Source organism: Canis lupus, chromosome 16, assembly GCF_011100685.1.
Source record: "Canis lupus familiaris isolate Mischka breed German Shepherd chromosome 16, alternate assembly UU_Cfam_GSD_1.0, whole genome shotgun sequence".
Taxonomy (NCBI): Eukaryota; Metazoa; Chordata; class Mammalia; order Carnivora; family Canidae; genus Canis; species Canis lupus.
Window position 1 is genome coordinate 45,124,719 of NC_049237.1, and position 15,450 is coordinate 45,140,168.

General features: G+C 38.7%; 1 protein-coding gene and 1 long non-coding RNA gene across 6 annotated transcripts in view; one reads left to right on the plus strand and one right to left on the minus strand.

Annotated features, from left to right (window-relative positions):
• Positions 1-15,450, plus strand: part of FAT1 (FAT atypical cadherin 1) — a 127,008-nt gene that overhangs the window by 78,364 nt on the left and 33,194 nt on the right. For all 5 annotated transcript variants that reach the window (XR_005371603.1, XR_005371604.1, XM_038560321.1 and 2 more), the window contains exons 4-9: positions 121-182; positions 3,658-3,987; positions 4,339-4,549; positions 6,744-6,883; positions 11,196-11,471; positions 11,592-11,802. Coding sequence is in view for 3 of the 5 variants with exons in the window: in XM_038560321.1 (XP_038416249.1) it covers positions 121-182; positions 3,658-3,987; positions 4,339-4,549; positions 6,744-6,883; positions 11,196-11,471; positions 11,592-11,802 (1,230 nt within the window). In the remaining 2 variants the exon portion in view is untranslated. The remainder of the gene's footprint in view (positions 1-120; positions 183-3,657; positions 3,988-4,338; positions 4,550-6,743; positions 6,884-11,195; positions 11,472-11,591; positions 11,803-15,450) is intronic.
• Positions 7,806-11,875, minus strand: LOC119869611. Its single transcript, XR_005371609.1, has 3 exons — positions 11,580-11,875; positions 10,778-10,894; positions 7,806-8,457 (listed from the first exon to the last, which is right to left on the minus strand). It is a non-coding gene; the product is annotated as an uncharacterized LOC119869611 (long non-coding RNA).

Below are 15,450 nucleotides of genomic sequence, written 5' to 3' on the forward strand. Positions count from 1 at the left end.
CACTTTACCCCCCTTCAGAACCCAGAGATTTGCTCAGACTTTTACACTCAGTGTGGTTTCAATTACAAGATATTGTAAGGATTTATTTGTAAGGATTAATGAACTGTTACCATTTTCTAGGTCTTATCACAACGACGTCAAGGAAACTGGACCGAGAGCAGCAAGATGAACATATATTAGAAGTAAGCAATTTTTTGAACTATTTAAAAAATAATATAAATATAAGGAAAGAGCATTCTTGTTCACATTAACTAGTATTCATAACTCTTATGATTTAGTTATATTAGCTTCTGGTCATGATTAAAAACCAAAATAAAGGGGAAAGAAAACGTCAGCAAGTGTAGGTCACATCCCCTTAAATCCCTTTCTATCCCCAGAACACAAGACCACTGTTTTAGTTATTTATTTAAAAGATTTTATTTATTTATTCATGAGAGACAGAGATAGAGAGAGGCAGAGGGAGAAGTAGGCTCTATGCAGGGAGCCTGATGTGGGACTCCATCCCCGGTCTTCAGGATCAGGCTCTGGGCTGAAGGCAGCACTAAACCACTGAGCCACCTGGGCTGCCCAAGACCATTGTTTTAAATTCTGTGTTAATTTTTTGTGCTCACATCCAGAGCAAACAAACTGAGAACAAAATTATTTGAATTTTCTTTTCATTTATATAAGGGAAACTTTGCTGTATGTCTTTCTTTTCCTGTTTTTTTTTTTGTATTTATTTTTTAAATTTAAATTCAGTTAATTAAATGTAATGTATTATTAGTTAGTTTCATAGGTAGAGATCAGTGATTCAACTCTCCCATATGATACCCAGTGCTCTTTATATCATGCCCCCTCTCTTGTGTCATCGCCCAGTTATCCCATTCCTCCCCCGCTCCCCCCATACTGTATACTTTTTCCATTTTTTTCCTCAGTATTCTGTTTTTGGGGTATTTTTTATATAATAGATCTAGTTCAACTATAATTTCTAGTTTCCATCGTCATCGTTCTTAAATAATTACATTGTTTTTTGCATTTTAAACTGAATTGTAGAAAGTTTGTGCTTTTGAAACATTTTCGAAAATAGAAGATTAAAGACTGACATGCACTTTTCTTAGATGGTCTCTTCCCATAGGCTTCTCATTTTCACGGCTAATTTAAAATGCCTTTCTAGTCCCCGAAAGGAGAAACACAGTCTGTTGCTTCCTGGCATGCTGGTGGACCAGAGGCAGGGTGTGTGGGTGGGGATGGGAGTCACATGGAGGAGGAAGGTAGAGTGTTGTGTGGGGGTCAGGCCTGATGTGATTGCTGCGTGTGGGGCCTACAAGCCAGGAAGAGGCTGAGGAGAGGCAGCCTCATGGAGAGGGAAACTCAGTAGGGCATGCTTGTTGAGTTGTGACTCACCTGCATGAGTCTTCCATTCTACTCTGGGTACTTGAGAAAGTCCTAAACTGTGGTTTATTATTTTTATTAGCATTTAGTTCTTTCTTTGTGTGCCTTTGCTGTTCATAATGCTGCCTGCTTCATTTCATTTTCATCATTGGTCGCAGTTCTAACTTTGTCAATAAAATATTTACTTTTATAGCTCTGTAGTGTGTGCACATGAATATCATGTCTAGAAAAAGTGGTTTCACAGACACTGTTAGAACTAGTCATTGCCTTTTTTTTTTTTTAAAGTTTTATTTTTTATTTTGAAAGAGAGCATGTACAAGCAGTGGGGGTGGGCAGAGGCAGAAGGGGAATCTCAAGCCGACTCCATGCTGAGCCCTGAGCCCAACATGAGGCTCAATCCCAGGACCCTGAGGTCATGACCTGAGCCAAAACCAGGAGGCTGACGCTTAACTGACTGAGCTACCCGGATGCCCTTATAGTTAATAGTTTCTTCATGTGTTACATCCGAGTGTTAGTCATAGGTCATAGAGTTCCCTTGAATTTTCTTTCTGATAGAGCAGAGTTTAGAATTTTGATCTGGTCACTACATTGTTCGACAGAAGGGAGAATACAGTTCCCAAAAAAGGGAAACGGGGGCATGCCCTCCGGAGCGGCAGGTCAGAGGCATTGGCATCTCCCTATGGCCCGCACCCTGGTTAGAGCTGCACAGGTGTCCAGTTGTGTGCCTCACTCCAGAGCCACCTTTTCACGGTCAACATCCAAGGCTGGTTGGGAGCAAGTAGAAGATACTCAGGACTTTGAAGATAATATTAAGATGTTAATGGGAAATATTACTTTGTAATAGTTTGTTTTCATACCTTGTATGTTTTTTGTAGTCCTTTGTGGTGGTGTAGTTGAGGGCCAATGCCGGCATTGATTTGTCTTTAAAGGAGAGTTCTTTTTTCCATTCCTGTGTTAAAAGCTGTGTTACTGGCTACTGGTTATTGAACCCATCCTTAAGAACGCTTTGGTGAGGATTACCACAAAATATAGTGCTTGCTTCTATTTCTCTTTAATTTCTCTCTTTTCCCTAAAGATCATAGGAAAAATGATCAAAAGGAAATGTTTTGAGAGAGTAAAATTAAACAGTAATTGTAGATTTTGTTTTATTTTGAGAGTGTGGGAAGGTGAATCATGTGCTTTAAGCAACTACTTAAATATTCTTGGCAGGTACCGTCGGGAATCTATTCACACTTCTATAAGCAACAGGATTTACACTCCCCAAACTTTAAAAAAAAAAAATAGTTCCACAGAAAACTTCAGTATAATTTAATATTTTTGGTATTTCAGTCATTCATTTTGGAGGATGTGGTCAGAGAAAAATAGCTATTCCTCAGGTTGTGGTCTTGAATGTCCACACCAGAGTAAAAGTGGGCATTTGATTTGGGGGGAAACTCTGCATATGGAAGCATTTGCCACTACAGTCCTGAAGGCTTGGGTTTTTATTCCTAAATTCACTACATAAATAATTAGAATGACACTTACTTTACATTTCTTTTACTGAAAATCTTATTTAGTAAGTGGGTCTGAAATGAAAATTCTTATATTCGTATTAACCGTGGAGAACTTCTCTGTACAAGAAGAGAATCCAACAAAACAAAATGGTGACAGCTATTATTAAAAGGCATGCTACTTCACATATATTTTGAACTGATGATCTACCTGACGTTACTGTAGAGGCCTAAAAATGAAAGTTTTTAATGCAATATGTGGAGATTTGATTTGATTTTTTTTTTTTTTTTTTTTTTAGTGTATAGAGTGTACAGTGTTCTTCAGAGGACTCTATTTAAAAGCCAGACCTTCATGCATCTCTTCTTGGCTTAAAAATAAGTTGTTTTTGATAGCTTGCCATCTTGGCGACATTCGTGTCGGAGCTGCAGTTGAGTAGGGAGAGGTGGCGTGGTGAGGGGAGAGCCAGGGCTCAGCGCTGCCTCTTTCTTGGCCCTCTCCTCGCTCCCCCCAGTCCCTGTCTAGAATGGGACATGGCATAGTCTCGCCTCCTCATAAGGCTGTTATCAGAAGGAGAGAGGAGATGGTATGCTGTGAGCCTTACAGGTCTGTGCAAATGTGGTGTATCATTAGTTAGGAGGAAGGTAGTCCCATTTTATTTTATTTATTTTATTTTATTTTATTTTATTTTATTTCATTATTTTATTTTATTTTTTATAATTTATTTATATATATATTTATTTATTTAATTTTATGTTTTTTTATAACATCTGTTGATCTGTTACCTTTCAAAAACAGGTTACTGTGACAGACAACGGTAGCCCCCCCAAATCCACCATTGCAAGAGTAATCGTGAAAATCCTTGATGAAAATGACAACAAACCTCAGTTCCTACAAAAGTTCTACAAAATCAGGCTCCCAGAGCGGGAAAGACCAGAACGAGAAAGGAATGCCAAGCGCGAGCCCATCTATCGTGTTATAGCTACAGACAAAGATGACGGTCCCAACGCAGAGATCTCTTACAGCATTGAAGATGGAAACGAGCACGGCAAATTTTTTATTGAGCCGAAAACCGGAGTGGTTTCATCCAAGAAGTTTTCTGGAGCTGGAGAATATGATATTCTTTCAGTGAGTTAAGATCTAGTCTTTGAATTTCTTACATACTTGGACTATTAATCTGGTCTAGTATCCCTTCTCTTAAAACTTTCTCTTCAATAAGTGGCCTCATTGTTGACCTAACATTGGGACATGTGGCTTTGGTTTTCTCTTCTCAGCTGTCGCTCCAGTTACTACGTTTGTTGAGTGTGGCATGAAGAGGTTGCTCTTTTTAATCAAACCTTAAACATGGGGAAAATACAGATACAGATACTAAGTGCTTGAAATTGGCTCAGTTTAAGACCACACTGATCTGTGTTTCAGTCATAGGATGTAACTTCTAATTTGCTCCCTTCACCCCCTCTGCTTGTATTTTTTTTATAGATTAAGGCAGTTGATAATGGTCGCCCCCAAAAGTCATCAACCACTCGACTCCATATTGAGTGGATCTCCAAACCCAAGCCATCAGTGGAACCGATTTCATTTGAAGAACCATTTTTCACCTTTACTGTCATGGAAAGTGATCCAGTGGCTCACATGATTGGAGTGATAACTGTTGAGCCTCCTGGCACACCTCTTTGGTTTGACATCATTGGTAAGGATTCCTCAGTTTTCATTGTCCTTATATAGGTTACACTGAGGAAAACCTGTCTTTGGTTTTCTGATTTCTGTATATGTCTCAGGATTTAAATTTGGGAGTAAGACCTAGAACTGGAGAATTTGTCTTAAATTATCAGTATTTTGATTGCAAAATGTTTTATAATACCCAGCAGGTAATAAACTTGTTTAAAATAGATGCTGTGTATACACCATATCATTAATGTAAAAATAGGGTTTTCAAAAAGGCATCAAGAAGTTAGAAATCTGAATGTTTTGGTCCTAAAGCACAACTTCTTAATTTTCCTTCTTTATGTATAACATACGGCACATTGCTATTTTTACTGAATGTGGTTTGAATGCTTAAAATAACTGTGTGACTGTCACATGTCAGTATTTTATAGGGAATAATCTTACAGATTTTAATTGTGTAACTTAAAAATGACGGTGCCAACTGGCCTTTTTAGTTTTATTTACCACATTTTGGGAATGTGGGAAGCAGAGTCCCTGAGACTAGTTTACCCTATAATAAAGATTAAATGCCTAAATCACTTTTTCATTTTTTCTTTTCCATATAATTGAGTTTAGACACAGAATGTCTTACTTTAACACATTTAAAAAAGAAAATGCACTTTAGACTTTGACATCTTATTTTTTTAAAATCCTCTTCACATTATTTTAATCATAAGGCTATTGAAAAGCCTAAGTACGTATTGTGATTCATCCCCAGTCGGTCCTTCGTATCCCCTTCCCCTCTTGCACCCTTTGGCCACCCTCGCCCCACGTGCTGTGTCAGTGTTTGAAGGGGATTGGACGTGGGCTGCCAGGGTCCCGGGGTGCAAGTGGCCCGGGCTTTACCGCTTCCCATGCCAGACAGTGAGGCTCTTTCCCACTTTGGGTCATTGTACAAAATTGTCTGGGTCATCATCTATGATGAAACCATTACTTCCGTTGTAAAGAAAAAAAGGATGATTTGCACAATGAACTATACACTCCAAATAGTGTGTTTGCATTCTGATAACTGCTGTCACGTTTCCAGACGGGCCAGGCTGCTGTGGTGCAGCGTGTAACTCCATGTAACACTGCCTGCCTCGGGGACTGGTTTGATTGACCGCTCTTCCTTGTTCTCTGCTTGCTTTCCATGCTTGCTCGCTTCCTCTGTGGCTGTGCCAGGAGACACGCTTGCTAGAGAAGTGTTTTACATCTTTCAGATGACTTGTGACCCGAACTGTACAGCAGAAGGTATCTGCTGAGATCACATAATTTGCCTCAGATTATGAGATCTAAAATGAAAGCATCCGTTTTTAGAACATTTTTTTTTAATTGCCAGTGACTATCTTTCATTGTCCTTTGTTCTTGTGGTGTGCATGTGGTCACCCATCCCAGTTGCCAACTTGCTGCCTTCTAGTAAATTACGAGGTCGTCCTTAGTTTTAGGTGGAACTGAAGATTTTCTTTTCCATGTGTGATGTTCTGTGGCTTTTTGGCAAGATTTAGTAATAGAACATCATCATGACATTATGAGTTTACTTTCATTCCATTTCACTTCATTGGTAAAAGTATCTCAAGTTCAATGGATTTGAAGAGAGAGCTTTATCTAGAACATAATTGGGAATGCATTTGGGTAATGTTAGTAGTACTGAAACTTTTGCTTCATTAAGCTTTGTGTTTGGCCACAATGGGGAAAATTTCGTTTCATGTCTCTAAGAGCCAGGAGTAATTGATGTCAACTGTCACTATTTTAACTTTTGTTTTTAATAGTTAGTTTATTATAAGGGCAGCGTGCATCAGGTGTATGTATTTTGAGCAATTAAACATCTAAATGACTGACTTTGGTTTAGTAAAGGATGTTATATATAGTTACTAGGATATATAAATTAAAATGTTATTCAGAACCCCCGAAAAAGCGAATTGAAAGTAATTCATTGGCAATATTAGCAGTGTTTTTCTGTCTTCAGAGTTGCTTTCTTTCCTCTCAGTAGGACAGTTAGTAGGGCCCAAATGTGTATTTAGTAGGCGTTATCTTTGTAATGGGCCCATCTTTTCCTGTTTTTTTTCAAAATGAAAGCTCCTTGGAATCACCTTGAGCAATGTATCAGAAGAGGTTTTTTTCCTCCCCTGTCATGAAGAATTAGAAAGCCACAAAGAAATGACAGATTTTCATACTTTTCTGTCTGCCCTAACTTCAACTAGGTGGCAACTATGACAGTGACTTTGATGTGGACAAGGGCACTGGGACCATCATTGTTGCCAAACCTCTTGATGCGGAACAGAAATCAAACTATAACCTCACAGTAGAAGCTACAGATGGAACCACCACTATCCTTACACAGGTAAGTGAATCACTAATGATGCATTTGTCAGAGAAGGACTGTTAGGATTTCAGGGTCCACAGGCGGTATGAACGGTTGAGTCTGCCCTCTGAGGCTCCCAGGAAGAGTTACTGTGTCGAGAGAGTTCACGCATAACACACACTGAGGATTTGTATTTCAGGAAGAAAATTAACTGCAAATCTGGATTTAGGTTTGGCCTGTAATTAACCAGTTTTGAAAGAAGGCTTAAAAAAAACCCACTTTCAATTTTTAAAATCAAAATTTTATACCAATTTCGAACAGTATTAATATAAATGGTATTACTATTGAGGATGAATTGTCCAAGTGATTTTCATTAAAGCTCATTAGAGGCTTAATTATCTTTTAAATCACTTTTTTGAGTTTTTTTTCCCCTTCTGGCTACCTTAAGGTTGCATAAAATGGCTGATAAAATTGTTCTCATAATTCCTTTAACATCTTTATTTGTTCCTATCTGGTGATTAAGAGATGGCCAGATTACTGGGATTTCAAATTTCAGTGTTAAAACCCTAAAAATTAAATCTAAATTCTCTTTGATTCTCTGTGTGGGCTGCTTGAGAATTTGTTGAACATTTGTTATATGCCGGGTATTGCTCTAGAAGCTGAATACCGGGAAACAAAATCCTACCCTCATAGAGCTTACCCCCTAGGGTGGTGGAGGCTAATATTTACCTGTAATCTACTGTGTCCTAAAAGACAAAAGGAAGAAAGTAAGTATTAGAAGATAAAATGCTTCTGAATTCCAGTTTTTTATCTTTAGATGATACTATTTTAAATCTCAAATGAAACAGATCATCTGTTAAATTATTTAGTTGCTTTGAAGAATAAAAGTCTGTGATATCTTTTTAATTAATAAATAAGTAGATGATTCAGAACCAGTTTTGAGAAGACCTTATTCCTTTCTCACACTTTTGATTCTTAGGGGATTTAAAATTGACATGTTACCATGCTTTGGGGTCATTTTGAGATTGTCACGTACAAGTTTTAGTACAGTATTAAATTTTCATTTTTGTTGGGAACTGTTCTCATTGTAGAAGCTAGACTTTAGAACATGAAAATGAGAATAAAAACATCAAGAGTTATAATACATTTAACAGGATAAAATTTGAAAGTTTTAAAGGTATAGCTGTATGTGGACCAGTTCAAGTAAATTACTAACCAGAAATATAGCAAAAGGGACTTAATAAGCAGTGGCCCTCTGTGCTGCGCATTCTCATTAATGAAGATGATATATTTACCCATAGCATTTATTGCTTATCACTAAATGAATCAGTAGCACTGTTTCCCTTGCCCAGTAATTGTAGTTTTAGCTAGTACAGTTAAAAGCTTAGTATGAAATGTGGTAGTCAAATGTGGTTGACTAAAATTTCCTGAAAAACCCAGGAAATCGACTACAGTCTTTCCAGGAACACAGAATATCTTAAGTTTTAGTGCTTCATTTATACTTCTGTAACTTATTTTGAGTCATTTTCAGAGGGTCTTGAAGATATTCTGATGAAATGCTGGCTGGGCGGGTCGAGCGAGGATCAGAGAGTGGTTACAAGGCCCAGACTGACCTATGGGACAAAGAGGACAGTCAGTAATTAGGTTTCGATTTCCTTGTGGGTCAGAGAATAGGGAGATAAGAATGTGGATGAGGACAGAGCAGCAAAATACCACCTGAAGAGCAACACAGAGCTAGGAATTGGGTGGATAAAGAACTGGAACACAGGGTAGATTCAGGTTTGTCGGTAAAACTCAGGAACCAGCAGGGCAGATTTTGCTGCGTGCAGGTCAGTAGCAGCCGAGGGCAGATCAAGAGGTTTGGGGGGGGGGGGGGGGCGCTGTGGGGTTAAGCCTTGGTGCATCATCAGCAGAGCTGTGCCATGGGGCAGGAGGGGGCATCCCAGCGTAATCCCTGGTGCTCTGCAGAAACAGCGCTGCTCCTTGCTTTCCTGGCCTGCCGTTTTCTGCTTAGGATGCTGACCAGTATTACTGTGAGTCACTTTGCTTTTTCTGGTATCTCGGTAACTTAGCAAATACAGTTAAGGCTTCTTCTTTCTTTGAAAACAGTTTGGCTTTCCTGTTTCCCTTTGGTTTCTCAAGGATCAGCATTACGTGCAGGTCGATTGGTTTGAACCTTGGCTCTGCCTCTTACCCTGTCTGTGGGCAAGTGGCTGTAACCCTCTGTGTACCCTTTTTCTCATCAGGAAATTGGTCATAGTGATTTTATCCTCAGAGGGCACTCTGCAGGATAAATGAGGTAGCACACGGGATGCTTGCATCGAAAGCCCATGGAGTCTGTTGTCCGTGCATGCTCACAGACCATTCACTCTTGCACATCAGCACTGGTTTGGACTCCTTGCTTGACACCTCAGTCCCCTCCCTGTCTCCATCCTCTGTCCCTGCAGTTCACCCCGCATTGCCCACTGCCAGAGTGGGCCTGCGTGGTTGGGAAGAGGCCGCAAAGGTGAACTTCCTCTGACAGGTAGTTCAGTGCATCCAGGATATAATAGTTCTTCAGCCTCTGCTTCGGAGTCAAGGTTCTGCGTACTAGATGCCACCTTCTCCTTACCCCCCACCCATCCCTTAGTTCCATGTCCTTCTCACCAGTCTCCAAGAGAGAGGGTGTTTGATGTGGCTTCTTGCCGTCATGTCTTTGACCAAGGTCCTCGCCCCTTCCCTGTATACATTGATCTGCCAACCTAAGACCTATGCAGGCAAAGCCTTATCTCTTCCTTAAAAGCTTTCAGAATGTTCCACACCATCTCTGGACTCGTAAAAACTTACTTGATAATTTACTTGATAATATGTGGAACCTCATTATGCTTCGTATGTGTAAGGCCTCGCCTGCCGAGGTTAAAAGCTTCCTGAGGGCAGGCAGGGGCTATAACACATTTGTTTGCACCCCAGTAATGTGTAGGTATGTGCTGAGTGTATAGGGGCCCTATGAATGTGTTTCACAAGAATTGCCATATCAAAATTGGTTGTTTTTACCCTGGTTGCTCCTATTTAGTCATGATTAATTGACTTTAGAGCAGGATTAAACTACTTCTGCCCAATACTCCCTCCATTAGAAAAGTAATATGTAAATTTATAGTGGAAATGAATATATAACGATTTAACTTAGAGAAATTATAAAACCATCTCTTCTGAATCATCATTGACCTTAAGAAATGGTCTGTAGTTTCAAATGTTTATGTGTGACTTTCCCATAAAACCTTTCTGTGGTTTAGGGAATGCATTTAGTATGTATATGAAGTTTAGTGTTACAAATCTATCACTGATGGTGTAGTGTTTGATGAGAACACTGGTATAGTCTTCATGGAAAGATCTGTAGTTCATATGCCAGCACCAGTGTGGTTAATAGCTTAACCTATGCATTCCTGGGACTTTGGCCTCCTGTACTGTTTGGACTGGTGAACCTTTTTATTCCACACATGCCAAAGAAGCTCAGATTTCTTGTTTATAACTATAAACCATCTTTATAATCGGTAGTGATTTCCACCATGCCTTATCCACACACATCTTTTCAATCTGAAAATTAATCCTTTTACTGTTGAAGTAAAACAAATACTTTTAATTCATCTTAAGACTGAGTTTTTTTTTAAGAGACTGACTTTTTCTTCCCTCTTTATTTTATGTTGACATTTAAGAGAGCTTATCTTTTCAGTGTACTTAAATTACTTCTAGGAAATGAATGTGTTTACTATTTATATGTAGGTTTTATGATCACAAAACTATAATGAATATGTTTACTATTTATATGTAGGCTTTATGATCACAAAAATGTAATAAAGATTTTAAAGCACATTTCTAATTTATCAGTAGGAATTTGGAGTCTCAAAGATTAGAACAAGAAATTGAAATACAGTATTTATCTACTATCATACTCACCTTGCTAGCTTGGTCGTTGCAGATTCAGATCTGACATAGGAAATTATCTTCTGTAAATCCTGCTCAAGTAGTCTGTCTTATTACCCGAGTACTCTAGAATCTCTCTCCTGTGGAGCCCTTAGAGAAATTAAGTGTACAGTCAGAAGGAAGTGTGGGAAAGATGTCACATATCTCCAAAGTGAGTTTCAGGAATTTAGAAAGGTCTTCATTATCTTACTCTTGGTTAATAGATCAATGGAAAATTAAAAAAATATATTTTATTCTAGATTTTTGTTGCTTTTATTTCTCATTTTGTGTTTCATTGTGCTAAGAAATAATCAGTTTTCACTGTGCATCTCATTTTCCCCCTTGGTTCTGTAAATATTAAAATATCATAATTAAAGATATAACTGTAATGTGAGCCATTTTGTCATTCTAGGTATTCATCCAAGTAATAGATACAAATGACCATCGTCCTCAGTTTTCTGCATCAAAATATGAAGTTGTTATTCCTGAAGACACAATCCCAGAAACAGAAATTTTGCAAATCAGTGCTGTGGATAAGGATGAGAAAAACAAGTTAATCTATACTCTGCAGAGCAGCAGCGATCCACTGAGTCTCAAGAAATTTCGTCTTGATCCTGCCACAGGCTCTCTTTCTACTTCTGAAACACTTGATCATGAAGCCACCCACCAGCATGTTCTTACGGTCATGGTATGGTTCTCTACGCTTTTGGCTGCCATTTGGTTCCTAAGGGGTTCCATATGTTTGAGAGGATTTTTAACAAATTATAGGGAAATTCCAACAGTATTGATAACCTACTGATTCTTTCAGGTGCGGGATCAAGATGTCCCGGTAAAGCGCAACTTTGCCCGGATTGTTGTTAACGTCAGTGACACCAATGACCATGCCCCCTGGTTCACGAGTTCCTCCTACGAAGGGCGGGTTTATGAATCAGCGGCAGTTGGCTCAGTGGTGTTGCAGGTTACAGCTCTGGACAAGGACAAGGGGAAGAATGCAGAAGTGCTGTATTCAATTGAATCAGGTATTTTTGGAGCCCTTCTCAGTAGGCTAACTTTAAAAAATACATTTTTCTAAAATTAGTTCTATGTGTAGAAACATTTCTTTGTGTCACTGTAAAAATTGCTTAATCTTTAGCTACCATTTTTTCATATTAGGAGAAAGAAGGCTCTTTTTAGCTTTTAACTCACTAGAAAGCAAAGAGAGTCCTAAGTTTCAATAAAAAGACATTATTAGCATTGTTCAAGACTCTGAGAAGTTCTTCAGTGCTGTATTTGGTCCAATTCAGTGTCTCCGCAGTGTTTTAACCATACAGAATTTTCCTTCATAGTATTTGTTAACTATGAACCACTCTTAGGAAACCACCGCCTTAATTATTTATCTTGTAGTCAGAGAGTATTTTCTCTTGGGCTCAATAGGAAGTTCCATGACAGAGTGCTGGGTGTCATGCCCTCTTCTGTCCCAGGGTTAGCTTTTCTGCCCCTTTCACCCCCATGCACCTTTAACAGTTGAGTTTCCATTTGTGGAGTTTGGTTGTTGCAGCAGGCCCCAGGGTTGCGATTTGGACTAGAAATGTTGGAAAGCTCAGGAGCCTGCTGGAGTTGGGCAAGGAGGGCCTTGGACATTCCTTCTAGGTATGATAGGGCAGGAGACCCAGAGTCTTGCTGGTGGTGACAAGGAGGGTCACCAAGAAAGAGTTGTAGCAAAGTGAAATGTTTTGTTCTCTGTTATCTTTTATGGTGCTGTTCGTAGTCTTACATTTGTTCATTCTGTGGACTGAGTAAGCATATTTTATGTGTCAAGTGCTATACTAGGAGCTTGTTATAAGTAGAGGCTGTCATTGGTCCATGAATGTATTTCATGTAAAAGGGGAGCCACTGATTGAAATGGGGATCTGCTTTAGAGCATAAGATTTGTTTAGTCATAATTCATTTTGTTTTGGGACCTTCTCTACTCATGCCAAATACAATGAGTAAGTGATGAAGTATCAAGAAGGCTGCTTCCATTTTTCCATGTCTCTCAAGGTAATTGTTAGTACAAAGAATATAGGCTCTTTCATTCTTTTGTCTTATAATGATTTTAGAATATCATCTACTTAACTTGATTTGTTAACTTCCTTCCTCTGCATATTTAAAAATTGTGCCTTTCCTAGGCAGTAGAATTGGTAGAGGTAAACATTAACTATAGGTCATATGATCAAAAGCTGAGCACATGGAGAGTTATTTTTTAAAAAAGCCACTTAATCGATGTGTATTATGTGATCAAACTATTTTTATTTCTTAATACGTTTGAAGCTTCATTTGTTTCCCTGAAAACAACCAAATTTCGTCCATTACCCACAAATAAGAAGATCTTACATACTATACTGCCTGTGGTTCAGGATTAAACTGTAGTAGAGTTAGCGCCTTGAACAAAGATGAAGGTTTTTCCACTGGTTCAGAAATTTAGCTGTTAAAAAAACAGTGCATTCCATTTGTGCATGCCTGAGCACTTCAGTAAAATAATTTTCTCATAGACAAACCGCCTGGGTTTGTGTAGGAGAAAATGTTAAACTTTTCCCTTAGCTTTCACATAATTTTCAACAACTGGGTGGTTAAAATATGATTGTTGGTGCCTGACTGAAGGCATGTGCATTCTTGAAATGCTTGTAATGACTGATGGGATTAGTAATTGGGTATTCCAAGAATGGCACTATATCTCCACTCAAAGAATAGATAATACCAAGGGCCTATTTCGATATAGAATTCGGACTTCTAAGAAGATAATCTTTATAGATTTGGTAATATAAAAAGTGTGCTGAAGAATTACTTTATGGGCAACAGCTACCATTAAAATGCAGGAGCGTGTGTCTGTGTATGTGTATGAATCTGTTGGAATAGTAGCAAATGTAAAATAGTCATACTTCCTTTCATTTAAGTTCCTTATATTCACCTGCTTCTCCTTTGTGTCAGATTACATTTAATAAAGTTCGGAAAACTAGTTATAAATTCAGGCTGTAACACTGCATGTTTAATTAGCAGCAATCTATTAAGCAAAAAAGGTTTGGTCTGATTGGGAGTCTCTAGGGGAAAAGAATTAATTAAAGGAGATTTTCCCTAACAATTGACTTCTGTATTTAGAGACAGTCAGGGCCATACTCTGGACTGATGGGGTTTTCTTTTCTTTTCTTTTCTTTTTTTTTTAAAGTTATTATAACTTCAAAACTGTAATAATACCTCAAAATAGAAGACACTCCATACATATACTTACTGAGTAGAATTGATTTTCTTCCCCACACTTAGGTTAAATATAATTGCAATTGAAACCTTAGGTTTCCCACTTCAGGGAGCCAACTGTCAGGTGGTCAGCACTTTACTGAGCAGCCACAGCATGTGCACAGTGGGAAGAAATAGGTTTCTGCTCACAGCTTCCTGGCATGTCCTTTGGGGTATGTGTGTGTAATACAGTCATAGCTGATGAGCACAGATTCACATCTTTGGATAATTGCTTTCTTCAAATGGAACAATCTAAGGCTATTTAGAAACCACCAGTATCTCCAGCTAACGTGAATGACTAAACCCCCAACCTGGTACTCTACCGCTGCCCTGTTCATTCCCTCACAAATAGCGTATGTGTATTTCAGTAGTTGATGAATGGACCTGTTGCTACATCAGACAGGGGCATGTTGAAGCCCCTCAGCGGTTGAGCACACTCAGCCACTAGTGTGCTTCCACATAAACGTGTTGCTTTCCCATCCACCAAGCTCATGATTTCTGCCCCAGCATCTATGTAGGTAGGAGCCATGTGTTAATTGGTTGCCTGGGTTCCTGTTTAACCTTCTTGTTAAGATATTCCAGGTAAGAATGTTTTTGAATTTGACATCTGGCAAAAATTTATCAGAAATAACTATTAGTACATATTTTCTTTTGTTAACACTTTCAAAGGTAGAGCTTAATCGAACAAGTGGTTATCGGTAGTGATAGACATAAAATGCAGAAAAAGAAAGCCAAATAAAGATAGAAATATAGTGCCTTGTTATCTTTCCATACATGTGTACAAGTTGTGTCATTCAGCAAATATATACGGAGTGTCTCCTATGTGTCAGGCATTTTTCTAAGTACAGGTGATAAGGTGATGAATAAAACAAGCCATGCTTAAATGGGGCTTACGTTTTAGTGGGAGAACAGATAAGAACATTGCAATATGTACTGTGAAGGATAAAACAGAGTAAGGGAACAGAAATAGCCATTCTAATTGGGAAGATAAAGGAAGACCTCACCATCACTTTCTCTAAGCAAAGGAGCATTTGAGTAAAACATGAATGAATGAATGAATGAATGAATGGGCAATGAGAACAGCTGGGGAGAACTGTTCCAGAGAGGACCCAGCAAACACAGTCATCTTAAGATGAGAACATATCTGGTTGAGGAGTGAGGAGCCAGCATGGCTGGAGGGCAGGCAGTATGTTGTGTGGAAAGTAGCGGGTTCGAACCCCTCCAGCTTGCTTCAGTGCAGATAAAATCTATTCATTCCACTATGTAGGGCCTTGTGTTGTTTGAAGCTTAATTTCACTATAAAAATAAGAGAAAGGGGTATAGATGATTGAACGTACAATATGGTAGGTCGACTGCTTCATTAGTACAGACCTAGGAAAGCCCATGGGGTGGGGATGAAGAGCATTGTCCACAGGTTT